The sequence below is a fragment of the Lepidochelys kempii genome, chromosome 7 (assembly GCF_965140285.1).
Source record: "Lepidochelys kempii isolate rLepKem1 chromosome 7, rLepKem1.hap1, whole genome shotgun sequence".
NCBI lineage: Eukaryota > Metazoa > Chordata > Testudines > Cheloniidae > Lepidochelys > Lepidochelys kempii.
The window spans coordinates 929,949-956,607 of record NC_136386.1 but is presented as its reverse complement, the minus strand read 5'-3'; the positions used below and the strand labels follow the sequence as shown (position 1 = coordinate 956,607).

The following is a 26,659-nucleotide window of genomic DNA, read 5'->3' as shown; positions in this document are numbered from 1 at the left end:
GTTAAACAGTCCTATAACCAAGTGGCTGTGTTTGGCCAGCTTGTTGGGGAGAAGACCCAATCCCAGTTTGACCCCCTGGGGTTTTGGGGTGGCCAAAGGGCACGGGGCCGCATAAACCTTCCCACATGCGGCCTGCGAGTGCTATCGACCACCCCCGACATAAGAGATGGCGTGAAACTGGAAGGGCCTGGTGTAACTCCTACCAAGGAATGGGAGAGATGCTGGGGCATCCATGGGAATGTTGGTGGCTTCGAACTTCCCCAGGTCACCAGCTAAAGTGACCCCGCTCAGTTCGATCTCGAAGGGGGGAGAGATGTCATGAAGTGGGACTGTTCTTAATGTTTACTCTGAATAGTGTGGGGGTGCCTCAGTTTCCCCTATGCAGTTCTTAAGTATCTAGGGGGTGGGGTAGGGGTGTATGATCATTGCAGAGCCCTAGAGGGCAGGTGTGTGCAGGGGTCTGGACACAGAGAATGGCCGACACCCTGTTTCCTGGCCACTGATGGCCTGGGCCCTTCCCCCCTGCAAGGTGAGAGCTAAAGGGTTGGAGAACAAAGGAATCCGGTGACCTCCTGGCCTGGGACAGGGACAAAGCCCAGAGGAGGAGGGGCTGGAGGGAGTTTTAGTTTGGGGCTGGCCGGGACATGGAGTGAAGGGCAGACGGGGTTGTCTGGCTCACTGCCCCCCAAAATGGACTCAGCTGAGGGGTCCTGTTCTCTGCACCTACAAGCTCTGTGTTAGACCATGTTCCTGTCGTCTAATAAACCCCTGTTTTACTGGCTGGCTGAGAGTCACGTCTGACTGCGGAGTTGGGGGGCAGGACCCCCTGGCTGCCCCAGGACCCCGCCTGAGCGGACTCGCTGTGGGAAGCGCACAGAGGGGCAGAGGAGGCTGAATGCTCCGAGGTCAGACCCAGGAAGGGGGAAGCCAGGTGAGCTGTGTGTCCTGCAGACAGGCTGCTCACAGAAAGGCGACTGCCCCAGAGTCCTGACTGGCTTCGTGGGGAGCAGTTCCCGAGCATCACCCGGGGACGCCGTGACAACCTGCAAGCACCTGGACAGAGGGGGCCGCACCCCCCCCACGCCCGCATCCCCCCTGGGCACCGTTCCAGCGCCCACGTCCCCCCCGCGCCCCGTCCCATCCCAGCGCCCACGTCCCCCCCGCGCCCCGTCCCATCCTCGGCGCCCGCGTCCCCCCCCGCGCCCCGTCCCATCCTCGGCGCCCGCGTCCCCCCCCGGGCCCCGTCCCATCCCCGGCGCCCGCGTCCCCCCCGCGCCCCGTCCCATCCCCGGCGCCCGCGTCCCCCCCCGGGCCCCGTCCCATCCCCGGCGCCCGCGTCCCCCCCCGGGCCCCGTCCCATCCCCGGCGCCCGCGTCCCCCCCCGCGCCCCGTCCCATCCCCGGCGCCCGCGTCCCCCCCCGGGCCCCGTCCCAACCTCGGCGCCCGCGTCCCGCCCGGGCCCCGTCCCAACCTCGGCGCCCGCGTCCCGCCCGGGCCCCGTCCCATCCCGGCGCCCGCGTCCCCCCCGCGCCCCGTCCCATCCCGGCGCCCGCGTCCCCCCCGCGCCCCGTCCCATCCCCGGCGCCCGCGTCCCCCCCGCGCCCCGTCCCATCCTGGCGCCCGCGTCCCCCCCGCGCCCCGTCCCATCCTCAGTGCCCGCGTCCCCCCCGGGCCCCGTCCCATCCTCGACGCCCGCGTCCTCCCGCGGGCCCCGTCCCATCCTCGGCGCCCGCGTCCCCCCTGGGCCCCGTCCCATCCTCGGCGCCCGCGTCCCGCCCGGGCCCCGTCCCATCCTCGGCGCCCGCGTCCCGCCCGGGCCCCGTCCCATCCTCGGCGCCCGCGTCCCGCCCGGGCCCCGTCCCATCCTCGGCGCCCGCGTCCCGCCCGGGCCCCGTCCCATCCTCGGCGCCCGCGTCCCGCCCGGGCCCCGTCCCATCCTCGGCGCCCGCGTCCCGCCCGGGCCCCGTCCCATCCTCGGCGCCCGCGTCCCGCCCGGGCCCCGTCCCAACCTCGGCGCCCGCGTCCCGCCCGGGCCCCGTCCCAACCTCGGCGCCCGCGTCCCGCCCGGGCCCCGTCCCAACCTCGGCGCCCGCGTCCCGCCCGGGCCCCGTCCCAACCTCGGCGCCCGCGTCCCCCCCGGGCCCCGTCCCAACCTCGGCGCCCGCGTCCCCCCCGGGCCCCGTCCCAACCTCGGCGCCCGCGTCCCCCCCGCGCCCCGTCCCAACCTCGGCGCCCGCGTCCCCCCCGCGCCCCGTCCCATCCCGGCGCCCGCGTCCCCCCCGCGCCCCGTCCCATCCCCGGCGCCCGCGTCCCCCCCGGGCCCCGTCCCATCCTCGACGCCCGCGTCCTCCCCGGGCCCCGTCCCATCCCAGCGCCCGAGTTCCCCCTGGGCCCCGTCCCATCCCAATGCCCGCGTCCTCCCGCGGGCCCCGTCCCATCCTCAGTGCCCGCATCCCCCCATGGCCCCGTCCCATCCTCAGCGCCCGCATCCCCCCATGGCCGCGTCCCATCCTCAGTGCCCGCGTCCCCCCGGGCCCCGTCCCATCCTCAGCGCCCGCGTGCCCCCCGGACCCCGTCCCATCCCAGCGCCCGCGTTCCCCCCCCCGGGCCCCGTCCCAGCGCCCACGTCTCCCCCGCGCCCCATCCCATCCCAGCGCCCGCGTCCTCCCCGCGCCCCGTCCCATCCCAGCGCCCGCGTCCCCCCCGCGCCCCGTCCCATCCTCAGCGCCCGCGTTCCCCCCGCGCCCCATCCCATCCCAGCGCCCGCGTCCCCCCCCGGGCCCCATCCCATTCTCAGTGCCCACATCCTCCCCGCGCCCCGTCCCATCCCAGCGCCCGCATCCCCCCCCCGGGCCCCGTCCCATCCCAGCGCCCGCGTCCCCCCCGGGCCCCGTCCCATCCCAGCGCCCGCGTCCTCCCGCGGGCCCTGTCCCATCCCAGCGCCCGCGTCCTCCCGCGGGCCCTGTCCCATCCCAATGCCCGCATCCCCCCATGGCCCCGTCCCATCCTCAGTGCCCATGTCCCCCCGGGCCCCGTCCCATCCTCAGTGCCCGTGCAGTGCCCGCGACCCCCTTGGCCCCGTCCCATCCTCAGTGCCCGCATCCCCCCATGGCCCCCCATGGCCCCGTCCCATCCTCAGTGCCCCCCCCGGGCCCCATCCCATCCTCAGTGCCCGCGTCCCCCCCGGACCCCGTCCCATCCCAGCGCCCGCGTCCTCCCCGCGCCCCGTCCCATCCCAGCGACCGCGTGCCCCCCGTGCCCCGTCCCATCCCAGCGCCCACGTCCTCCCCGCACCCCGTCCCATCCCAGCACCTGCGTTCCCCCCCCCGGGCCCCGTCCCATCCTCAGTGCCCACGTCCTCCCCGGGCCCCATCCCATCCCATCCCAGCACCCGCGTTCCCCCCCCGGGCCCTGTCCCAGCGCCCACGTCCCGCCCGCGCCCCGTCCCATCCTCAGCGCCCGCGCCCCGTCCCATCCTCAGCGCCCGCGTTCCCCCCCCGGGCCCCGTCCCATCCTCAGCGCCCGCGTCCCCCCCGCGCCCCGTCCCATCCTCAGCGCCCGCGTCCCCCCCGCGCCCCGTCCCATCCTCAGCGCCCGCATCCCCCCAGGGCTACGTCCCATCCTCAGCGCCCGCATTCCCCCCCCCCGCGCCCCGTCCCATCCCAGCGCCCGCGTTCCCCCCCCCCAGGCCCCGTCCCAGCGCCCACGTCCGCCCCGCGCCCCATCCCATCCCAGCGCCCGCGTCCCCCCCAGGCCCCGTCCCAGCACCCGCATTCCCACGGCTGCCCCGGCCTGGCCAAGCTCAGGAGCGGCCAAGGGCATAGGAGCAGTGGGCAGGTCGTGGTCAATGCCCACTCAGAGCCCACGAGGCAGTGGCTGGCTTTGGAGCTGAGGGAAGGACACAAGCTCCAGGCAGTCTCCCTACGGGGACAGCCCCTGCCCTGGAGGAGGCAGGCAGGCAAGCTGGCAGGACGGGGGGAAGGCGACTCAGGCCAGAGCCCCCACACAGCTGGGTATTGCTGAGCCTGCGGCAGACCCTGACCCAGGTCAGCAGTGGGGGACTGTCAGCAACATGCCCAGGGTGCACCATGATGGGGAGAAGGGGGGAGGTGTCCATCAATGCCAGAGCTCGCAGGAGGCAGGGGGCTCGGGGCCATCCAGCCGGAGCCCACACGCTCCTTGCGGGAAGCCATGCTCCCCTGAGGACACCTACACAGGAGACCAGGGCATGGGGCGGGTGCACAAGTGGCCCAATGTCCCTCCCAGGATGGGCAGTGCCCAGCCCCAAATACAGGGATGGTCAGGGGCTCGTTCTGCCCAAGTCAGCCAGGGACTGGAGGCGAACGAGTCCTCGGGTGCCATTCAGCCTCACCCCAAATCCCAGCCTCTTGGAGCAGCAGCACCAGCTGCCTGGGCACCCAGCCCGGCAGGACACCTCCTGTGGGCTGCAGGGCTTGGTCCAGCTCGGGCAAGGCCAGGAGCTCCACAACAGCCCTGCCCTGGCCCCCCCACGGTCGGATGGATCAGCTGAGCCCTCACAGGTCATAAACTCATTTATTCAGTGTCCAGACACCTCCTGCACCCAGCCGGCTGGTGGCTCTGCCTGCCGCGCGAGCTGAGTGGGGAGCAAGTTCTTGCCTGCTGGGCCCCGGGCCGGTTGGGAGTGACGGGCACCGGCCATGCTGTGGGCAGAGCCCCTGAACTGGTCACCTCCCCTGCAAGCCTGCTCCCTCCGCTGGGCAGGGTCACAGGGACAGCATGGCAGGGGGCTCCCACAGGACTCTGCCCCCCGGGGCCAGGGCCAGCCCCACCCCCTCCACAGGGGCCCTGCCCCTCCCCCTCGGGCCATAGAGTCTCTCCACCCTCACGGCCATGGCAACAGACCCCACAATGGTCACCAGAGGATGAGGCAGGCCCTGCCCCATCGCCCCTGCCAGACCCTGCCCCAGGCAGTTTCCCAGCCCCGAGCAAACCCAGGCTCACAGGCTGCCCCTTGTCAGGACACCTGGGTTCTCCTGGGCCCCGTGGCTGCCAGCCCCTTGCAGACACGTTTGGTCTCAGGGGCATGGATGTGGCACCCTGGAGCCCAGCCATGTCCCACCAGCCCCGCTCTGGCAGCTCCAGGGCCCCTGGTGAGGGCTCTGCTCCCCCTGCCAACCACAGCCCCCTGGCCCCTTCCCTGGCCCAGGGCCTTGGCACGTGTCCCACGGCAGCATGCTCAGGTGCAGCAGGGTCTCTGCAAGGTGGGCCTGGCTGGAGGGGTGCAGGGGCTGGGGCCCACAGATCCCACTGGGGGGGCTGGCAGCCTGGCCAGGGGCACCCCCTTGGGCTGCCGCAGCAGCCGGCACAGCTCCACCCTGCCTTGCAGGCCCTTTCTCTTCTCCGACGCCAGCAGCTTGTGCAGTGGCGGGCGGGGCCAGGGGCAGGCGGGGGGCCGGGTGCTGCCCTGCAGCAGCCGTGCCAGGCCAGCCAGCTCCCGCGGCAGACGGTAGCAGGGCAGGGGGCACAGGGCAGGGGGCACGTCTCGCCGGCTGCACAGCTCGCCGAAGTAGGCCAGCGCCCAGTCGCCAAGCGGCCCTGCCCCCGCGGCCACCTGCAGCTCGCTCTGCAGACAGGACATGGCTGCACCGAACAGGTCGTGGGGGTCCGGAGAGCCGCTGCTGCCTGTGGCCACCCCCCGCCACAGCTGGTACAGCCGGGCGCTGCCCCGACTCCACAGGAGCAGCACGATGCCCTGCTCCCGGGCCACCAGCTCCCGCTGGACGTGGAGCCAGGGCATCACGCCCAGCCGCCCCACGCTGCCCGCCTCCCACAGGTCCAGCCGCACGTCGCAGCCCAGCACCGAGCGCAGCATGTCTGCCAAGGCGCAGACCAGAATCTTGTGCTCCTCTGAGTCGGGGGAATAGACCAGCAGGACGGGCCGACGGCCCCGCGGCGCTGTGGGGAGAGGGCAGGGTCAGTGGCTGGGCTGCCCCCCGCCCAGGGCTCTGCAGCGGGCGGCTCCTGGGCTAAGTGCTCCAGGCTGCCTGGCTGACAGAGCCCTTCGCCTGGCTGAGCTCCCACGCAGGACCCTCCCCAACGGGTCACACCTCCTGCTCAGCCAGCAAGGCCCCCACCCTGCTCCCCTCCTGTCCAACTGTGTCTACAGCCCCCCAGGATCCCGTCCCCTCCTCTCCCCAGATCCCAGCCCCCAGAGACTCATCAGATCCTGTCCCCTCTGCCCCGCCCCAGATCCAGCCCCCTCTGCCCCCTGGGATCCCAGCCCCTCACTGGCTCCTTGCCCCAACCCCCCAGGGATCCCAGCCTCTCTGCCCCCCAGGATTCTGCCCCCCACCCACTCTGGCCCCCCAGCCCCTCACCTGTGGCGAGTTTCCGGAGGCTCCGGTAGTTCAGCAGCAGGACGGTTCCCAGCAGCCCCAGAGCCAGGGCCAGCCCCAGAGTGAGCAGCCCAAAGCGCTTGCGAGCAACTGGAAGAGAAGTGGGGTGAGAGGCGCTGTCCAGTGCTGCCTTCTGGTCCTACAAGCTCATGCTTCACCACTGCAGCCGAACAGAGGCAGGGGTCAGGAAGGGATCCCCTCCCCCAGCACATACTCTGGGGCTGGTGTTTTTGGCTCCTTCCTCTGAAGCATGGGGGTGGCCGTGGCTGGAGATGGGGGCACTGGGCAGGGCCAGGGCCCTGAGGGGCACCAAGCGGTCTCCCTCTCAGTGCTGGGCGGCCGGCTCTCGCTCACCTGCTCAGGGGCTAACCGAGCGCTGCAGGGCGTGGGGAAGGAGTCTTCCGCAGGGCAGGGGGCAGTGACCTTGGGGGATTTCGCCTTCCTCTGTGTGTGTGTGTGTGGGGGGGCCCTCAGGCGCTGTTCTCTGCTGGGGGCACACGTCAGCCGTGCTCCTGCGGGCTGGGACACCTGGGTCTCACAGCTGGGTCAGTGTGTGGGGGTTGGGTGGGGTTGGGGCTGGTGACCTATGCAGGGGCAGACGGGCACATCTGCTTCCTCCTCACTATGACCTCTCTGCTTCTGGCTGCCCCCCGGGGCTCTGCGTGGGGCCATACTTACCATCTGGGCACAGGAGCTGCTTCCGGGCAAACTGCACGTCGGAGCGCCAAACCTGCCAGGCACAGAGAGAGCACGTGGGGGTTTGACACCAAGGGGCTCTGTGATGTGGTGGGGGGAGGGGGGTCCTGTGACCCTGCAGGGGGAGGGGGCAGGGGGCTGTGTGACGTGGCAGGGAGGGGGCTCTGTGCTATGACGAGGGCTCTGTGACGCAGAGGCCAGGGGGCTCTGTTAGGATTGCCAGATGTCCGGTTTTCGACCAGAACACCCGGGACCCTGGCGGCTCCGGTCAGCATCACCAACGGGGCCGTTAGAAGTGCAGTCAGAGACGGTGCGGGGCTAACGCAGGCTCCCTACTTCTCCTGGCACCGCGCTGCACCCCAGAAGCAGCCAGCAGCAGGTCCAGCTCTTAGGTGGGGGGAAGCCTCCTGCCCCCCAAAACGGAGCCTGACTGAGGGATCCTGTTCTCTGTACCTACAAGCTCTGTGTTAGACCATGTTCCTGTCGTCTAATAAACTCTGTTTTACTGGCTGGCTGGGAGTCACGTCTGACTGCGGAGCTGGGGGGCAGGACCCTCTGGCTTCCCCAGGAGCCCTGCCTGGGCGGACTCGCTGGGGGAAGCGCAGGGAGGGGCAGAGGAGGCTGAATGCTCCGAGGTCAGACCCAGGAAGGTGGAAGCCGGGGGAGCTGCGTGTCCTGCAGACAGGCTGCTCCCAGAGAGGAGACTTCCCCAGAGTCCTGCCTGGCTTCGTGGGGAGCAGTTCCAGAGCGTCGCCCGGGGACTCCATGACAGGCGGTGCCTGCGGGCAAGAGCAGCGTGCGGAGCCTCCTGGCCCCCTCACCTAGGAGCTGGACCTGCTGCTGGCTGCTTCCAGGGCGCAGCGCGATGCCAGGACAGGTAGGGAGCCTGCCTCTGACCGAGAGCCGCCTGAGATCAGCCCGCTCCCCAACCCTGAGCCCCCACACCCAAACCTGGAGCCCCCTCCTGCACCACAAACCCCTCATCCCCAGCCCCACCCCAGAGTCCGTACGCCAGCTGGAATCCTCACCCCCTCCCGCACCCCAACTCCCTGCCCTAGCCTGGAGCCCCTTCCTGCACCCTGAAACCCTAATTTCTGGCCCCCCCCGGAGCCCCCCTCCAGTTAGAGCCCTCACCACCCCCACACCCCAACCCCCAGCCCAGTGAAAGTGAGAGAGGGTGGGGGAGAGCGAGCCACCGAGGAAGGGGGAATGCAGTGAGCGGGGGCGCCTCAGGGAAGGGGCAGGGCTAGGGTGTTTGGTTTTGTGGGATTAGAAAGTTGGCAGCCCTAGGCTCTGTGGTGTGGCAGGGGTCCTGTGACCCTACGAGGAGGGGGCTGTGTGATGCCAGACGCTCAGATACTATGGTGATGGGCACGAACATAAGAATGGCTGGGTAAGGTGAGGGCAGAGCCATCTGAACAGGGCAGCAGCAGGGGTGGGGGCCTTACCAGCACACAGCCCCCCAGGATCTGCACCGGCAGCAGCAGGGTCAGCTCCCTGGGTCCAGAGCTCTCTGGCTGCAAACCAAGAAGGACGCCATTAACCAAAGAGCACCCCCTCCCCCTCCCTGCCCCCTGGCTGGGCACAGGGGGCTCCGATCCTGCCCATGGCCTGCGAGCACACAGGGTCCCAGGGCGCCAGGCCCCTGGGCCAAGCCACTTACGCTTGTGACGGTGTAGACGGGCACCTCTGGTTCACAGCGGCTCCCCTGCCACCGGCACAGGGCTGCGCTGAAGGATGCCGGGACAGTGGAGGTCACATGCAGGAGAAGCTGCAGGAACCGGACGCTCAGGGACACATTCCAGGCAGCGTCTACAGGGAGAAAACAGGAGGGCTCACTCAGGGGCCCTCCCGGGGCCTGCAGGGCCCTGGCTCTCATGCGAAGCAGGGCCAGGCCTGGCCAGCACCAGCAAGGGAGAGGTTAGTCAGTGCCAGGGACGTGTAGGCGGCTGTGTGTTATTTGCACTTATGCTACGTTGTGTAACTAGGAGCCAGCCTCCCAGCAGGCTTTGCACTCATGCCAGCAGAGAGCGGGCATGAACAAGCAGGTGACACGTGCAGGGCCTCCAGCAGGAGCGAGGGCCCAAGATGTGTGGTTTGGGAAGGGTCGCACACTGCAGAGCGTGCTCAGCACAACTCACAGAGACAACTGCGGGACAGGGGAACTAAGGTCCCGGGACACCAGGCTTGTCTGTTTGCTGGAAACAAAGGGTAGAATATCCCGGGTTCCTGTGATCCCTTTGTAAGCTGCAGTGCTCCTCCCCAGATTGGGTAAAGCATTAACCCTTCCTGCACTGAGCTGATCTCCCTTGGTCAGACTGAGCTGAGGTGACAGCTTATCACTAAAATAAGTGAATCCTCAATGGAGACACCCAAGAAAAACACAGGAGGCTGCAGGGAGTGGAGCTCAGCGGGGGGCGCTCTCCCCCGGCAGGCAGGGCTGGCCCCAGGGGGCGCTGTGCTGCGGGGAGCGGGGCGGGGGGCTCAGCAGGGGGCGCTCTCCCCCGGCAGGCAGGCCTGGCCCCAGGGGGCGCTGTGCTGCGGGGAGCGGGGCGGGGCTCAGCGGGGGGCGCTCTCCCCCGGCAGGCAGGGCGGGCCCCAGGGGGCGCTGTGCTGCAGGGAGCGGGGCAGGGCTCAGCGGGGGGCGCTCTCCCCCGGCAGGCAGGGCTGGCCCCAGGGGGTGCTGTGCTGCGGGGAGCGGGGCGGGGGCTCAGCGGGGGGCGCTCTCCCCCGGCAGGCAGGGCGGGCCCCAGGGGGCGCTGTGCTGCGGGGAGCGGGGCGGGGGCTCAGCGGGGGGCGCTCTCCCCCGGCAGGCAGGGCGGGCCCCAGGGGGCGCTGTGCTGCGGGGAGCGGGGCGGGGGCTCAGCGGGGGGCGCTCTCCCCCGGCAGGCAGGCCTGGCCCCAGGGGGCGCTGTGCTGCGGGGAGCGGGGCGGGGGCTCAGCGGGGGGCGCTCTCCCCCGGCAGGCAGGCCTGGCCCCAGGGGGCGCTGTGCTGCGGGGAGCGGGGCGGGGGCTCAGCGGGGGGCGCTCTCCCCCGGCAGGCAGGCCTGGCCCCAGGGGGTGCTGTGCTGCGGGGAGCGGGGCGGGGCTCAGCGGGGGGCGCTCTCCCCCGGCAGGCAGGCCTGGCCTCAGGGGGCGCTGTGCTGCGGGGAGCGGGGCGGGGGCTCAGCGGGGGGCGCTCTCCCCCGGCAGGCAGGGCTGGCCCCAGGGGGCGCTGTGCTGCGGGGAGCGGGGCGGGGCTCAGCGGGGGGCGCTCTCCCCCGGCAGGCAGGCCTGGCCCCAGGGGGCGCTGTGCTGCGGGGAGCGGGGCGGGGCGGGGCTCAGCGGGGGGCGCTCTCCCCCGGCAGGCAGGGCGGGCCCCAGGGGGCGCTGTGCTGCGGGGAGCGGGGCGGGGGCTCAGCGGGGGGCGCTCTCCCCCGGCAGGCAGGGCGGGCCCCAGGGGGCGCTGTGCTGCGGGGAGCGGGGCGGGGGCTCAGCGGGGGGCGCTCTCCCCCGGCAGGCAGGCCTGGCCCCAGGGGGCGCTGTGCTGCGGGGAGCGGGGCGGGGCTCAGCGGGGGGCACTCTCCCCCGGCAGGCAGGGCGGGCCCCAGGGGGCGCTGTGCTGCGGGGAGCGGGGCGGGGGCTCAGCGGGGGGCGCTCTCCCCCGGCAGGCAGGGCGGGCCCCAGGGGGCGCTGTGCTGCGGGGAGCGGGGCGGGGGCTCAGCAGGGGGCGCTCTCCCCCGGCAGGCAGGGCTGGCCCCAGCATGGAGAAAGGGGGTGCTGTGGGGCAGGTGCCATTGTTCTCAGGAGAGAACCCCCCTTCCCCTTAGCCAGACACCATGATGATGGGAAGCAGCCCCAACTCCTCGTGTCAGGCCCTGGTGCTTTGTGTCATGTGGGGAGGGGAGCCCTGCTCCCCTCCTGCCCCACAGGAGGTGCTGTTCTGTGCAGTGCTGCCAGGCCGTAGCTCCCGCCCAGAGCAGGCTGCATCCTGGGGCTGGGGGAGCATTGCTGCGCTCAGGGAGCTCAGAGGCGTGGGTGGCGCAGGGAACTCAGCCCGCGGGCACGGGGGGCCTGGCACAGCCAGGTTGTGCAGGGGGAAGTTGTCAGTCTAGGGCTCAGCTGAGCTGCTGGTGCACTGCACCCCCCTTCCCTGCCCCACCAGTCCCCGTGCCCAGCAGACCCTGAACCAGCCCCAAGAGCCCTGTGGGGCACCAGGCCCCGTTGCCAGCCTCTTGCAGGCGTGTGGGGCAGCCGGCGACCCGGTATGGCTCTGGGCCCCCAGCCCCCCGAACACCCCGCAGTCCCCACTGCAGAGCGGCAGGGCAGGCTCACCTGGCCAGTGTGGGCACTCCACGTGGCTGCTGTTGCCGTAGGAGAACTGGAGAGAAACAAGGAAAGTCACCGGAAAGGCCCTGCCTGGAGAGGGTGTTTGAGGGAGGCCGGGCCGGGGGTCAGCACTCGCCAGCGGGCCCCTCTGGCTGGGCACTGAGAGCGGAGGCTGCTCACGCTCCGCTGAAGGGCACGGCACGGGAAGCTGCCCGGCTCTAGGGCACACCAGCCCGTGCTGACCCCAGCCCGTTCCCACTGGGCAGGGCGGGGAATGGGGATCGGGGGCCCATCAGCCCCTCTGGGTCGGCTCTGGGGCAGGGCTGGAGCCATTCCTCTGTAAGGTGGCACCGCAAGGGGCATCAACATGGGGCTGGGCTTCCCTTACCCACCGGGGGCCTTGGCCAGCGGCTGCCTGCCCTGTGTGAGACAAGGGCCCAGCTCTGCAACCCCAGCCCGCTCTGCCCCGACAGCACGCGCCTGCCTGCTGCTTCCCAGCTGGCGACAGAGGGCAGGGGCCAGGGCTCTGGCTCTTACCTGGGCAGGATCCCCTGCAAGGAGGCCCTAGGGTCTCTGGTGGGGGTGCCAGGAAGGGCAGGGTGGGTCGCGCTGGCACTGGGTTCAGCGTGTGGCTCAGGGGAGCCACCCAGCCAGAGATCCCAGTGAAGCACCAGGACTCCTGCCAGTGGGGGGGCTCAGCCGGGGGGCATGCGGGGGGGCTCACCTTGAAGCAGAGCAGAGGGTGAACATCCACCTTCTCCACGGTGTAGGCCTAGACCAGAGCAGAGAGCATGTCACAAACTACCAGCACCCCCCCACCTCCTGGGGGACCCCCCCACCTCAGCTCCCCCACCTCCCTGGGGGGCCTGGCCCACCTCTTCCACCTCTTGGGGGGGGGCAGTGCACCTCCCCCACCCCGCCATCCTGTCCCCAGCTCCCAGAGGCCCCGGGCCAGCCCTGGGAGAAGCAGGTCACCTTTCGCAGGGCGGTGCTGCAGAAGCAGTTGGATGGGGAGAGGCAGCTGCTGCAGCTGGGGGACCTGGGGGCGGGAGTCAGCCCAGGCCAAGCCCTGCCCCTCATGCATCATGGGGAGCCTGCCCACTCTGGTAGGGGGCCTAGGCTGGAGGAGACTCCACTCCACGTCCCTGGCCTGGAGGGGACAGCCCACAGGGGCCCCCCACCACTCAGTCCCCGGAGCCGAAGCCCATCCCAGCTGACCTACAACTGCCAGAGCCCAGGGACGGCTCTCAGGGGAAGCCCCAGGGGTCTGCAGCCCATCCCTTTGGGGGGACAGTGAGTGCTCATGGCAGGGCCCCAGGGCCAGGCAGGCTCTGGGCCCAGCACTGGAGGAGAGGTGCCTGCACCCCAGGTACCCCTGGGGCAGTGGGATGGGACAGAGGCCCCTCCAGCTCGCCTCACCCTTCAGAGACTGAGAGACTCATTGTGATCCCCTCGTCCGACCCCTGTGTAACAGGCCAGAGCCCTGCCCCCCCGTAACCCCTAGAGCAGAGCCGTTAGCATTGTCTGCTCCTCACTGAACCAGTGCCAGGGATGGAGAATCTGCCACCATCCTGGGAAACTGGCCAGCAGTTAAAAACATACGCCTCATTTCCCGTCTGACTTTCTCTGGCTTCACCGCCCGGCCCTGGGGCTGCGTCTGACCTCCCTCTGCTCGACTGAGCAGCCCATTAGCAAACCTGTTCCCCACAGAGACACTAGCTGACAGCCCCACAAATCTTGTTCTTTGGGGAATTCTGGGCACTTGGTTTTATCCACGTGGGGGTGGGGCAGGGGGCATGTTGCAGAACAAACCCACATCTACCCTGCAGCAGCAGACCGTGTCCCGCAGGGCTGGGTCCAGGTGTGGGGGGCTGGGCCCACGACCAGGTGCAGGGGGTGGCAGAGCTGCTTGGAGGGGGTGAGCACCTGAGCAGCCCTACGCACCACATTACAACACCCAAAGCGGGGGCGGGGAGGAAGGTCTCCCTTCCAGCTGTTTTGGTTTATATCGTGTTATTCGTATTCGCAATAACCATGGGACTGGGGTCCAGGCAGCCCTGAACCTGCTCTGTTAAGCTGCGTGGACGGAGCTCCTTGAGCCGTCGCTGTAAGGCGTTTTGTGAGCCTTTAATGCCCCTCGTGGCTCCTCTCTGAGCCCTCCCCATTCGTCAACAGCCGCCTGGAACTTGCCCCAGGCCCCAGCAGCGGTCACCCCCGTGCCAAACATGGAGGGAAACTCACCTCTGCTTTTCCCCCGAGAGCGCCCTGTTTATGCACCCAGGGTGGCACTAGCCTGTTTGGCCAGAGCGTCACAGGGGGAGCTCATGTTCAGCTGGTTACCCCCCCCAAATCTTTCTCAGTCCCTGCCCCCAGCACACAGCCCCCTAGCCGTGGCCGACGTCCTTTCTTCCTAGGGACGCACATTTACATTTCGCCGCAGTAAAACCGCCCAGTAACAGCGGGGAGTTGTGCCAGCAGAGCTGCTAGTGGACAGCAAGCCACAGTGTTTGCTTGAGCCCACCTTGCCCCGCGATCCAGCCCCAGACTGCTCTGCGCCAGTGGCCCGGCCTCCGCGTTATTTATCCTTCCCCCACTTTGTCCCACCTCCAAGCTTCATCAGTGGTGATTTCATGTTTTCTTGTAGGTCACTAATGAAAAGGTTAGTTAGCGTAGGGCCAAGAACTGATCCTTGCAGGACCCCATTAGAAACAGACCTGCTCACTGCGGAGTGCCCGTTTACAGTTACATTGGGACCTATCAGTTAGCCAGTTTTCAATCAATGGAACATGTGCTATGTTCATTTTATATCATTCTTGTTTTCTAATCAAAATGTTGACGCTCTAGAGAAGCCAAAGGGCTGGTCTACACAGGGAACTTACATGGCATAGCTGCGTCTCTCAAGGGTGTGAAAAAGCCACCCGTGAGAGATGTAACCATGCAGAGCTAACCCCTGGTGTAGACAGAGCTGGGTCGATGGAAGAATTCTGGCAACCTAGCTGCTTTCCCACGCTGCCATCTACCACTCCTGGCGGCATCGGTGGCATCTGGACTGAAGTACTGCAGCCATGCAGCGACAGCCGTGCCGCTAGAGCATGTTAAACGTAGACAAACCCTTCGCCTGTTACATACGCTTTCTTCCAGGCCTCTGCAATTTGCCCACTGTTCCAAGACTTATTGGAAATCAGCACTAAGGGTACAGTTTGCTGCTTAGCATGCTGTTTTAAACCTCTTGGATGTTTGTTACCTGGAACTGCTGATTTAAAAATGTCTAACTTTAGTAGCTGCTGTTTAACATCTTGCAATACTAGTGGAATAAAAGTTGTCTTCATGGTGTGATATGACTATATCATCTGTTTTTTCCCCCAAATATAGAACAGAAATATTTATTGAACGCTTCTGCCTTTTCTCCATTATTATTAATAATTCTATCATTTCCATCTAGTAGTGGACCAATACCATTGTTAAAATTCTTTTGCTCTTAATCATCTTAAAAAACTCTCTCTTATTGTCCTTAACTCTGCTGGCCATAGATTTTTCCTTGTGTACCTTTGCTTCCCTTATCAATTTTCTACAATTCCCAGCTTCCGATTTATATTCATTACTGTAAACTTCCCCTTTCTTCCATTTGTTATGTGTATCTATATCATTCATTTTCTGTAGCTGCCATCATCTTCCTTCTAAACCAGGTCAGTTTTTTAACCAACAAGGCCTTTTGGGGCATCTAGCAAAGTGTTCTTAAACAATTCCCAGCTGTCATTCACATTTTTTTTTATTATTCTTCCTCTCAGCTGATTTGGCTCATAATTATTTTCAGCTTTGTAAAATTAGCCCTTTTAAAGTACCTAGTATCTAACACACTGGTCTGGACTTTATTCTGTTTGCACATCATAAATGTGACCAGTTCATGCTCACTTGTATCCATTAATGTTTAGCGCTGTGATCAGTTCCTCTGTATCTGCAAAGACGAAGTGGAATATAGAACTCCCCCGATTGGATGCAAGGCTTTTCTGGTTAAAGCTCGACTCTTCTAAGTGTTCTAAAATCTACAAGATCCCTTGCATTGCCCTGAACCGTGGTGTACCTCACAGAGGAGCAGGGTTCTGTAAGCAGTCCACAGTTAGGGCCATTTGACCACAGAATTCCTGAGCTACAGCCCCAAAACTCCCAGCCTCTTTTAAAGTGGAGAGATTCTGACAACCTTTCTTGGCTCACAGCTAGAGCTCAAACCAGAGCTCAAACTGCGCCAAGGTACCCAGCACTCGAGGGCCACCCCAACAGAGGGCACGGCCCACCCAAACTTTCAGGGCAAATCTAATTAAAACGTGGTTTCAAACAAATGAAGCTCGTCACGGTCAGCACATTGCAAGCCTCCTGTGCCGACCCCCAAGGGCAGATGTGAGGAAAGGAGTAAACAGGGCTGCTAGCCTTCAAAGCTCCAGGGGATGTGCAGTCATTCTTTGAACCTGAGCCAGCTAGCCACGTGAGGCCAGGCCCCAGGCAGGCCAGGCATCTGGAACAGAGGAGCTGGCGTATTGCCGAAATCCAGCTCCAGCAAGCTGCTTGTTCATTTATTTGGGGGGGGCGGGGGGGGAGGAGGTGTAATCAAAGTATTTTTGTAATAAATAAAGTTCCCCCTGCGAGTGCTTGCTAGCAGGGGAGGGGCATTTTAGGGGGTGGAAGAGTGGGGGTCATAGGGGTCAGAGGGACTTGGGGCTGTATTGAGCGGAAGGGGAATAAATGGGGATGGGTGGTAGGGAAAGTGAGAGGAGCTGGGAAGTGAGGGACACATGGGGGTGAGTGATGGGGGGCCCCATATTCTCCTTCTAGGTGGGTGCCAGGATCTGGGGTGTCTGTGAGCTGGGATCTGGGGGCCTGTGACCAAGTGGAGTTTTATTCACCTTGTTATGTTGCATGAGAGCCTCACTGTTCTGTGCGAATACTGTGTGTGCCTCAGTTTCCCTGTGTGCTGCACCAGTACTGGGGTGGTGGGAACTGGGGGTGTGATTTTGCTGAGGCTCTCAGGGAAGGTGAGCCTGCCCAGCTGTTTGCAGCTGTGTAACCTGAGACCCAGGAGGGGGTGCAACCCGGTGACACCTTTTGCCCGGAAAGCGAGACAAAGAGAAGGGGGAACAGCAATGGGGGGGGGAGGTGTTGGAGGTGGGGTGGCTGGAGGCTGGCAGTCTGGGTGGGGAGACTGGAAGAGTGAGAGTCCAGGGCGTCTGGCCCAGGACTCCCAAGATGGACTTCACTGAAAGTCACTGATTTCTGTGCTAACGAGCTCTGTTCTATGCTGTGTTCCTGTCGTCTAATAAACCTTCTGTTTTACTGGCTGGCTGAGAGTCCCGTCTGACTGCGGAGTTGGGGGGCAGGACCCTCTGGCTGCCCCAGGACTCCGCTTGTGGGAAGCGCATGGTGGGGCGGGGGATGCTGAATGCTCCGAGGTCAGACACAGGAAGGTCGTGCCCTGGGGACAGTCTGCTCCGAGAGAGGAGGCTCCCCCAGAGTCCTGCCTGGCTTCATAGGGAGCAGTTCCAGAGCATCGCTCAGGGACCCCGTGACAGGGCCCCTGCCCCCGAGGTGTGTCTGAGCTCTGCTCCCTGCCCCCTTGTGTGTGCCCCACACTTTGGGGGATTCCTACCCACCTATGGGGGGCTGACCTGGCCTCTTACACACCCGTGTGTCAGCCAGGGTCTCAGGGCCTGCCTTTTGTGGAGGGGGCTGAGCCCCTCTCTCTACCCCCATGTGAAATGGGATCTGCAGGGGGGTCTCTGTGCCACTCTCCCAGTCTCCACTGCATGCATGCCAGGATCTGGGCAGGCCTCTGCCCATCTATGGGAGTCAGCCCCCCACACACTTCCTGTGCTCCTCATGGAAACCAGGTTCTTCAGGTGGAGGGGCTTGCCTCACGGTGGGGATCTGAGCCCCACTCCGTACCCCCCATGTGAGCTGGGAAACCTGCTGTCCTGATCTCCCTCTGTGTGTAAGTAACAGGCAGGCTCGGAGCACCTGCTGAGAGCACACTGCGGTGTCGGGGGGAGCTAAGAACAGGCGCCCTGGACACATACCAGAAACGCTTACACACTGGAGAGGGGGGCAGGGAACCCCCGGGGGAAATCTGAGAATGAACCATGAGCATATGGGAACATCTGCCTCCCTCGGTCACTTTACGATTCTACTTTGTTGTGGGGAAATCTGAGGACGGCAGATTCTCCAGAAGGGCCTGACATGGATTCTGAGCGGCGAATGCTTGCGGGGCGGGGAGGGGTGCCCAGGCAGGTGGGACTAGGAAAAGAGGGGTTGGATCTGCAGCAAGGGATGGATGGGGCATTATGGGGAGGGGGATAAATGGAATGGGTGGTAAGGGACGGAGGAGGGGTTGGAGCCTCAGGCAAGGGGGAATAGGGCGGGATTGGGGGAATGGCAGGGGAGAAGACTGGAGGAGTTGGAGAATATGAGGGGTAGCAGAGGGGTGGGGGTGGGCCTGTGAGCCCTGAATTCCCCCCTTCCATATGTGTTCTGAGAGCTGGGGGACCCTGCTCCTCTTGGGGTGCTAAGCCCCTCTCCCTGCCCGTAGGGGCTCTGCCCTTCACGCTGCAATGCTGTAGCAGTTTGAGTGTTGCTGGGCTCGGTGCTCGGGGGGCTCGTAATTGCACGGGCACTGCAGGACCCAAGCTTTCGCCCGACTCCCAGGCCGGCTCAGTCCCGCAGCACGAGCCCCCCACGGGGACTGCCATGCTCTCTTACCTGGTTGGACTCCATGGCTGTGGAGTTGGGGATACTGTGGCAGGCCCCGGTGTCGCTCTCCTTCCAGCACAGGGTGGCGGTCGGGTGGAGCGGGCAGCGGGCACTCAGCACCATGACCATGGTCGCCTCACTGCTGGCACTGTAGTCATGGAACTGCATGGACGCCCACAGTTCAGAGCCATCTGTGGGGCAGAAAGGCATCAGCCAGAGGCACTGGCAGGCTCAGCCCCAATCGCCTGCACAGCCCGACCTACACCCTGCCTCAAGCCCCAGACCCTGCATCACCAGCACAGCCAGGGGCCCCAGTGCCTGGGTCTGGCAGCTACAGACTAGTTTGCCCTCGGGTGTCATGTGAGGTCTGTACCAAAGCCAGCGTCCCCCGGTGCTCGCGGCCCCTGCGAGGTGTCTGGGCAGGTGACATGGATGGAGACCCAGGTATATTGCATCCTAAAGCTCCGTCACTGGGGCATGGCTCTGGTCACCCGGACAGTGACTCGGCTCTCCCCAGTGCGAGCTCAGTGCTGATCGGGAGCCTGCAAAGGCTCCGGGGGGGCGCTAGCCAGGGGGTGTTGGGCTGGGTGCGAGGGCAGCGCGGCTCGTCTCCCGCACGGAGCCGGGCCCAGCCTGTTGCTCTGATGGGACGCTGACCAGTCCAGCCAGGCAGGGCCTGGCACGTTATGTCCCTCTGCTGCATGGCCCACCCGTGGGCACTCCCTCTGGGCAGGCCAGCGCTGCGCTTTGCTATGGTACCAGCTGGCACTGGACACCGGGCCAGGCCGCGGACCCTGTGGGCGCTCGGGGCACTGCACCCATGGGAGCAGCGGAGCTGTGAATCCTGCCAGCGCCCAGAGGCCCAGGTGCCCCAGGGAGACGCTGGGGGCTTGGCAGGTGCCTTCACCAGGCTACCATGCTTGCCATGCTGCCGGCAGGGCTTGTGCCGCCAGGGCTGGGAGGTCGGGGTGCTGAGTCAAGCAGCACACGCAAGGCTCAGGGCAGGGGCAGACCCACCCCCTGGACTCCAGCCCCAGCCTCTGTCCCAGGGCTCCAGCCCCCCACCCAGGAACTCCCGAAGGCCGGCATGCCCCAGCCCAGGCCACTCACAAGCTGCCGGCTGGGCCTGGAAGGGGCACAGCTTGGTACGGAGGCTGTCGCGGTGCAGGTAGGAGGCCTGAGGAGCCAAGGGATCAGATGCTGAGTAAGTGGCCGCACAGGACCCCCCGGCCCCAGAGCCCAGGCCCCCCGTCCCCGGACCCCCGCACCTCCCCCCCCCCGTCCCCAGCACCCAGGCCCCATCCTCCCCCCAGGCCCCAGTGCCCAGGCCCCCCCCCGGACCCTCCGCACCTCCCCCCCCGGTCCCAGTGCCCAGGACCTCCCCTCCCTGGACCCCCGCACCTCCCCTCCCCCCGACCCCAGTGCTCAGGCCCCATCCTCCCCCCAGGCTCCAGTGCCCAGGCCCCCCCATCCCCGGACCCAAGCACCTCCCCCCCCGGTCCCAGTGCCCAGGACCTCCCCTCCCTGGACCCCCGCACCTCCCCCCCCCCTCGACCCCAGTGCTCAGGCCCCATCCTCCCCCCAGGCTCCAGTGCCCAGGCCCCCCCCTCCCCGGACCCAAGCACCTCCCCCCCGGCCCCAGCGCCCAGGACCTCCCCTCCCCGGATCCCCACACCTCCCCCCCAACCCCAGTGCTCATGCCCCATCCTCCCCCCAGGCCCCAGTGCCCAGGCCCCCCCCTCCCCGGACCCCCCGCACCTCCCCCCCCGGTCCCAGTGCCCAGGACCTCCCCTCCCTGGACCCCCGCACCTCCCCCCCCCGACCCCAGTGCTCAGGCCCCATCCTCCCCCCAGGCTCCAGTGCCCAGGCCCCCCCCCTCCCCGGACCCCAGCACCTCCCCCCCGGCCCCAGCGCCCAAGCCCCCCGCACCTCCCCCCCTGGCCCCAGTGCCCAGGACCTCCCCTCCCCGGATCCCCACACCTCCCCCCCAACCCCAGTGCTCAGACCCCATCGTCCCCCCAGGCCCCAGCACCCAGGACCCCTCCCTCCCCGGACCCCCGCACCTCCCGCCCCAGGACCTCCCCTCCCCGGACTCCCACACCTCCCCCCCAGCCCCAGTGCTCATGCCCCATCCTCCCCCCAGGCCCCAGTGCCCAGGCTCCCCCCTCCCTGGACCCCCCGCACCTCCCCCCGGCCCCAGTGCCCAGGACCTCCCCTCCCTGGACCCCCACACCTCCCCCCCAACCCCAGTGCTCAGACCCCATCCTCCCCCCAGGCCCCAGCACCCAGGACCCCTCCCTCCCCGGACCCCCGCACCTCCCACCCCCGGCCCCAGTGCCCAGGACCTCCCCTCCCCGGACCCCCACACCTCACCCCGGCAAACCAGCAGCCAGGCTCTGTCCTTCCCGGACGCCCGCCCGAGCGCCCAGACACCCTCTCCCCTCCCCCACGCGAGTCGCTGTCGGGCCAGAGCAGGGGCCGGGGGCCGGGGGCTGGGGGCCGGGGGCTGGCAGACGTACCTCAATGCAGAGACAGGGCAGCAGGAACTCATAGGGCAGCACAACGCTGCGACCGCCCGACACCAGCGCCTGCAGGCAGGGAAGGAGGTGGCAGAGGTGAGGGTGGCAGAGCCCAGCCAGGCCCCCAAGGGGCACCGGGACCCTGTGCCCACCCTTGGCACCCCCAGGTACGGCCGGGCTCCCTGCTGGAAGGGCAAGTGCTGGAGGTGCCCCCGGCCCATCAACTGCGGGGCCCCTCCCCTTGGGCTGGCCGCCCCCGCCCGCTTGGGGGGAGCCCCTTGGGGCCGTGCCCCTCACCTGTCGGGGAAAGGGGGCGGACAGCTCCTCGCACTCCAGGGCCAGCTGGTGGCATAGCCGTACGGTCAGGTCAGGACCCTCAGGCACCAACACCTCAATGGCCCGAGCCGCCGGGTGCCAGGCGTAGCTGAACTCGGGGCCTGCAGAGGCAGAGAAGGCAGGGGATGGGCAGCACAGTGCAGCTCGTGCCCACGTGCGCCAGCCTGTGTGGGCCCTGCCCCCCAGCACAGGGAGCCCTGACTCACACCGGCAGACGAGCAGCCACGGGGGGCGGCCAGGAGCCGGGGGCGGCAGCTGCTGGGCCAAAGCCAGCTCAGCTTCGGGCCTGGGACCAGCCGTGCTCCAGAGGCAGCCCCAGGCCCACGCTGCCTTGGGCCTAAGACACAGCACTGCACCCCCAGAAAGACCCCGCTCACAGCCCCCCCGTGCTCCCCCACAGCAACCCCGAGAGACAGCCCCCACAGCCCCTTTCACCGAGAGCTGGTGAGCAGCAGCCCTTCCCATTTCTACCAGGACCCGGGTCTCTGCAGGGAGGTGGGGTTTCCAGCACCCGAGGAGGGAGACCCCCTTATCTCACCTGCTGGCTCTGCAGGGACCAGGTGGCTCTGGTTCAGGCTCAGCCCCCGGTCAGGGACGGTGCCAAGCGAGACCAGAACACGGCGCCCGCTCTCCACCGGGAAACAGTCAAACTGCACCTGCCACTGCAGGGAGAGCACAGGGTGAGCCCCTGCCAGCGCCCCCCCAGAGCACCCCTCCCCTCACTCTGCAAGCCAGCCCCCCCCACCTCCGGAGCCTCCCCCTGCCTCTACCCCAAGAGCTCCCTTTCCCCCCCAGCACTGCCATGGGAGCCCCTCGCCACCCCAGGAACCCCGCAGTCGCCCCCCCCCGTCCCCCGGTGCAGACCCTATGAGCAGGCACGGCTCCAGGGGCACCAGGCCTTGGGATTGGCACCGTACAGCTGCCAAGGAGGGAATGAGCCAGGAGCCCAGGGCGTGGTCTGCGCTGACTCACCAGGGAGCCTGCAGCCTCCGGGTGCCGCCTCCAGACCTGCAGCCAGCTGGCCCTGTTGGAGCCCAGCACCAGGAAATCCAGCTGCAGCCCACAGACACTCCCCAGCCCTGGGGGAGAGAGAAAGGGGTGAACTCCAAATTCACAGCAGGCCCTACCAAGGGCCCCTCTGCAGCACCCCACCTCCTGGGGAAGCTCCCCAGCCCCCACCGAAGCCAGCCCTATGGGTCCCCCTCCCCGGGGTCATTCCCAGGAATTCTGCGAGTGTCCCTAGCCTGAAGGGGGGTTCAGACAGGGCCAAGCAGGGCCCCAGGAACCCACTCTAAAACGGGCTTCAGGTGTGGCGGGCCACCTACCTGCGGTGTGCAGGGCCAGGCGCACGCGTACACACGGCTGGCAGTCGTGGGAGGCCTGGCACAGCCGGGCTGTGCTCAGAGCTAGGGCTGGAGGGGACAGGGCTGCTCCATCCTGCTCCTTCTGGTGGCACCGGGGCCTGGGGAGGGCACCGTCCGCTGGAGGAGAGGAGAGCGGTTAAAGGCAGCCAGGACCCACCCGGGCCTTCCCAGTGCAGCTGCCTCCCAGCCCTCTCCATGGCATGTGCCCATCACCATGCCCGCCGAGCAGGGATCTCCTGGTCACCCTCTGTGGCAGGCGAGGGCTGGCTGGGTCGTGCCCAGCACTTACATTCCCCAGCGCTCTGCACTCCAGACACGTGGGGCAACCCCAACCTCGCCAGACCCCCGCTGGGTCCCTCCCCTGGGGCACCACCCCACCCCCACAGTGCAGGGACCCAGCGCTGCACGGGGGTCAGCACTGACAGTGAGGGGGAGAGAACCCCACTGAGTCCCCCCCCTGCAACTTGGCAGCCCCTCCGCCCCACAGCCCGGTACCCCTAGCGCACGCCGGGGCCGGTGCTGACTGCATGGGAGTGGCACCATCACTGAACGCAGTGTCTGGGTTTCCTTGGCGGACTCCAAGTCTTGCCCCATCCCACCGCACCCCAGCTCGGCGGAGACGTGACCCAGCCCCAGTGGAAGGAGGGAGGGACTGAGCAGTGCTGCTCCCTAGCTGCCCCCTGCCTGCCCCACAGCCAGCACCACTAACAGAGCGGATTTACTTACCCCTGACTCTGCAGGCCTGTGAGCAAAGGACAAGAAGCTGGGTTAGTGCAGGAGGCCTTGAACAACAGATAGCACCCAGCACCCCCGGCAGTCCCCAGCACCCCTCACCCTGGTGGTCCCCGGCACCCAGAGCCACCCCCACGCGATCCCAACCCCGGCGGCCCACAGGGCCCAGCACCCCCAGGAGTATTATGCTCCAGGAAAGCTGCAGTGGTTTATCTCCACTCCCAGCAGACTCCCCTGGCCGAGCAGTGCAGGGCTGAGACTGGGGGTTCAGCACTGCCTCCCCGGGCTCTGACCAGCTGGGCCCAAGGCAGGGCGCTGAGTGCCTGGCCCATGTTCCGCTGGCTGCCCTGACGGGCCTGCGGGTAGGCACCAGGCCGCGGGAGTACAGGCCTGCAGCAGAGCTGGGTGAAGGACAGCTCTCCATGCAGGTGGGATGCCAGCGTGAGCGACGGGCCCCAGGCCCGTGGGCTCAGGAGAAGCGGGCACTGGGGTCCCTCCAGCAGTGACCTGCAGAAGTACCAGGCTTCCCTTATTTCCAGGTTGGGGGGAAGTGAGCGGAATCAGGCACGGTTCATAGGTGCAGCCAATAACTGTCTCGGGAAGAGACTGGTCTCCTGGCCCTAGCCAAGGTCTGACCCTTGGTCAGGGCACCAACAGTTTGCTAAGGGGGTAAGAGGTGAACTCGTGCAGCGTCCAGTGCTAATTCCTGCCTGCCCACACCGGAGCGACTACCATGGGTCGAGGCAGCCCCGCGTTAGTGCCTGGATGTGGGGACCTGCCTTCAGGGAGCCACATTTCGAGCACCTGAAACACCATTCGGCCTTTGGAGCGAATCAAGACCTTTGTGGTCAAACTATCGCCGTCAACACCCTGTGCAAACAGTCATTCCAAGTGGGGAGCCCCCAGCGGGACCCCGGGGTGTTCACGGCAGGGCCAACCCCAGCGGCTTTCTGGACTCATGAGCAAGCTAACAGGCCCCTTCGCTTCTCTAACTCCCAGCCTGCGTCCCAGACAGGGTCACTGCCCGCCTACCTAACGCAGGCGCCTGTGGGCCTCTTCTGCCACCCACTCACTGGGCAGACGGCCCGGGGCTGCAGGGAAGGGCTGGCTGCCCCACACCACTTACTGGCTGTGGGGTGAGGGGCAGGCTGAGAACTGAGCAGGCCGAGGACAGCCAGGAAGTCCAGAGGCCAGGCCTGGGACTTAATTTGTGGAACTCCTTGCCAGAGGATGTTGTGAAGGCCAAGACTATAACAGGGTTCAAAAAAGAACTAGATAAGTCCACAGAGGGTAGATCCATCAATGGCTATTAACCAGGATGGGCAGGGAGGGTGTCCCTAGCCTCTATTTGCCAGATGCTGGGAATGGGCGAGGGGATGGATCACTTGAGGATTACCTGTTCTGTTCATTCCCTTTGGGCCACCTGGCACTGGCCACTGTCGGCCAACAGGACACTGGGCTAGATGGACCTTTGGTCTGACCCAATCTGGCCCTTCTTATGTTCTTATGGCATGGTCAGGCCACAGAGCCAGAAACAGACACACGGCCCCCTGGGAGCCCCCCCACAGAGAACAGTGCTAAACCACCTGTAGTGAGGAATCCATCCCCTCCCCCACATGGGATCCCAGGGAATCCACCCCTCTTTTCCCCGCTCCCTGGCAGTACCCAGCATCAGCTGCTCCCAGGCAGGAACAGGAGCCCCCCTGGCATTTCTGGAACACTCCCCTGGCCCCAGCAGCACGTGCCTGGCTCACGCACAGCTCTGCCCACACACGGTAACCACGGGCACCCTTATTCTTCACACAGTGTCCCTGAGCTCACGCTTGGCTTCACGGATTCCATGTGGCAGTAAGTTCCACTGGCTAGTTACGTCCAGTGTAAAGAGGTTCCTTTCCTCCATTTTAACCTGCTGCCCAGCTTTCAGTCCTACGTCCCCAGGCCAGCAGGGACCACTGTGACCAACTGGTCCGACCCCCACACCCAGCACAGGGCAGAGACCTGCCGTCCAGTAACCGCTAGAGCAGGGCTGTTAGCAAACACCAGCTCCGCACTGAACCATGGCCAGGGATGGAGAATCCTCCACCTCCCCAAGGAAACTGTTCTAATTCCCCTCCCTGTCCAAAATTGGCACCTGGAGGCGTGTAGCATCAGCCTCCAGCCCCAGGGTCGGGTACCCCTTCACTGCCCCTCACCCACGATTTGTTCCCCAGTCGGCCCGGACACGCTGGGGTCCCTCACCCCGGCCCGGCTCATGGCGGAGTTAACCAGACTGAGCTCCTTGCCTCTGTCACGACAAGGCAGGTTTCCGACCCTCTAATCGCTTCCCTGGCCCCTGCAATGTCGAGCTGACCTCTGCCCTGTGGCCAGGCAAGCGGATTAATGGCGCTGGGTCCCTCCCCCTCCAGGGTTTGTCCTGGTCTCATTTTACCCCATTTCTTGCTAGCTGCTAGACCAGGCGTAATGAAACAACCCGGCTGCTTACGGCACCCGCCACCCCGTCAACCAAACTGTCCTCATCCCTCCGACCGGACCCAACCCTGGAGTCCCGGGCCTGGCGCTTCCCTGGCCACACCGAACACACACAAGCAGGCCTTTTCGATCACCTGCTTTGGGGGCATGACTTCAGCTAACACCCAGACTCCACTTACACCCACCCGTGCCCAGGTGGGGTCAGGCCTAGACCCCTACAAGCGCGCCCCAAACCCCTGGAGCCCCCCAGCGCCTCAGGGCGCCCCCGTTCCTTGCGGCCAGCGCTCACACGGGGCTGCGATGACACGCGGTTTGCCTGGGCCAGGTCACAAAGCGACACCTGAGCCGCCCCCCGCCCCAGCCCCCCCGGGACGCCGCCCCCCGCCCCAGCCCCCCCGGGACGCCGCCCCCCGCCCCAGCCCCCCCGGGACGCTGCCCAGCCCGGCTGGTGCTCGTCCGGCGCCGGGGAGAGCCCAGCCCTGCTCCCCGGGCGCTGCTGGCCGGCGAGCTGGGCACGGCCCCTGCCGCCGCCCCGTCCGCGGGGTGCCCGGGCTCCGGCAGCGGCGGGTTGCCGGGACTCGGCCCCGCGGGGGGCCCTGGGCGCCAGGACCCCGCGCCCCCCCGGTCCTTACGAAGTTGGCGGTGACGCGGGGGCGCGGCGCTCCGGCGCGGGGCCCGGCCAGCAGCAGGGCGGCGGCCAGCAGGAGCAGCGGGGCGCCGGGCGCGGGGCGCCCCATCAGCGGGGCTGGCACATGGCGGCGCGGGGCGCGCACGGCCCCCCGGCCCCGCAGCGCTGCGCCCGCCCCCCGGCCGGGCCGGCTCCGCCGCATTCCGGCCCGCCCCAGTTAATCATCGCGGGGCGGGGCCGGGCCGGGCCGGGCCGCCCCCCGGCGCCCTCCGCCCCCGCAGCCCCGAACCGGGCTCCCCCCGCCCCCGGAAAGCGGCCCCCGCCGCAGTGCTGCGGCCCAGCTACCTGGCGGCCCCAGGTGCGGCGGGGGTGCCCGGGGGACAGCTGGTGCAAGGGGGACACGACCCCCCACGGGTGGCTCCTGCCAGGGATCTGGCCCCCAGGTGTCTGCCAGGAGCTGCCCCAGACACCCCGCAGCAGCACGCAGCGAACACC

At 67.1% G+C, this 26,659-nt stretch overlaps 1 protein-coding gene across 3 annotated transcripts; it reads right to left on the bottom strand.

The window, feature by feature from the left end:
- Positions 1 to 4,535: 4,535 nt before the first annotated feature.
- Positions 4,536 to 25,762, bottom strand: IL17RE (interleukin 17 receptor E). 3 transcript variants are annotated; one of them, XM_073350823.2, is made up of 16 exons: positions 24,194 to 25,762; positions 23,062 to 23,077; positions 22,297 to 22,452; positions 21,944 to 22,050; positions 21,510 to 21,633; positions 20,933 to 21,072; positions 20,636 to 20,704; positions 19,227 to 19,293; positions 18,126 to 18,307; positions 12,106 to 12,153; positions 11,388 to 11,433; positions 8,737 to 8,885; positions 8,522 to 8,590; positions 7,056 to 7,107; positions 6,360 to 6,467; positions 5,137 to 5,937 (listed from the first exon to the last, which is right to left on the bottom strand). In XM_073350823.2, the coding sequence occupies exons 1-16, from the start codon at positions 24,365 to 24,367 to the stop codon at positions 5,219 to 5,221; spliced, it is 2,226 nt and encodes a 741-aa protein (XP_073206924.1). In that variant the 5' UTR covers positions 24,368 to 25,762; the 3' UTR covers positions 5,137 to 5,218. The 3 variants fall into 3 exon arrangements, with proteins under 3 accessions (XP_073206922.1, XP_073206924.1, XP_073206923.1); XM_073350821.1 differs by lacking the exon at positions 24,194 to 25,762 and having other exon boundaries at positions 4,536 to 5,937; positions 6,360 to 6,537; positions 23,062 to 24,130; XM_073350822.1 differs by lacking the exon at positions 24,194 to 25,762 and having other exon boundaries at positions 23,062 to 24,130.
- Between the last annotated feature and the right edge of the window lie 897 nt (positions 25,763 to 26,659).

Bases quoted from the DNA above. Each gene is read 5' to 3' on its own strand.
- IL17RE (XM_073350821.1), bottom strand. From the start codon at position 23,491: ATGGAGAGCTGTCCTTCACCCAGCTCTGCTGCAGGCCTGTACTCCCGC. The intron at 21,073-21,509 runs GTGAGATAAGGG...CTGCCTCTGCAG, and splicing joins GGTCCCTGCAGAGCCAGCAG to GCCCCGAGTTCAGCTACGCC. The intron at 20,705-20,932 runs GTGAGGGGCACG...CCCTGCCTGCAG, and splicing joins CCGCCCCCTTTCCCCGACAG to GCGCTGGTGTCGGGCGGTCG.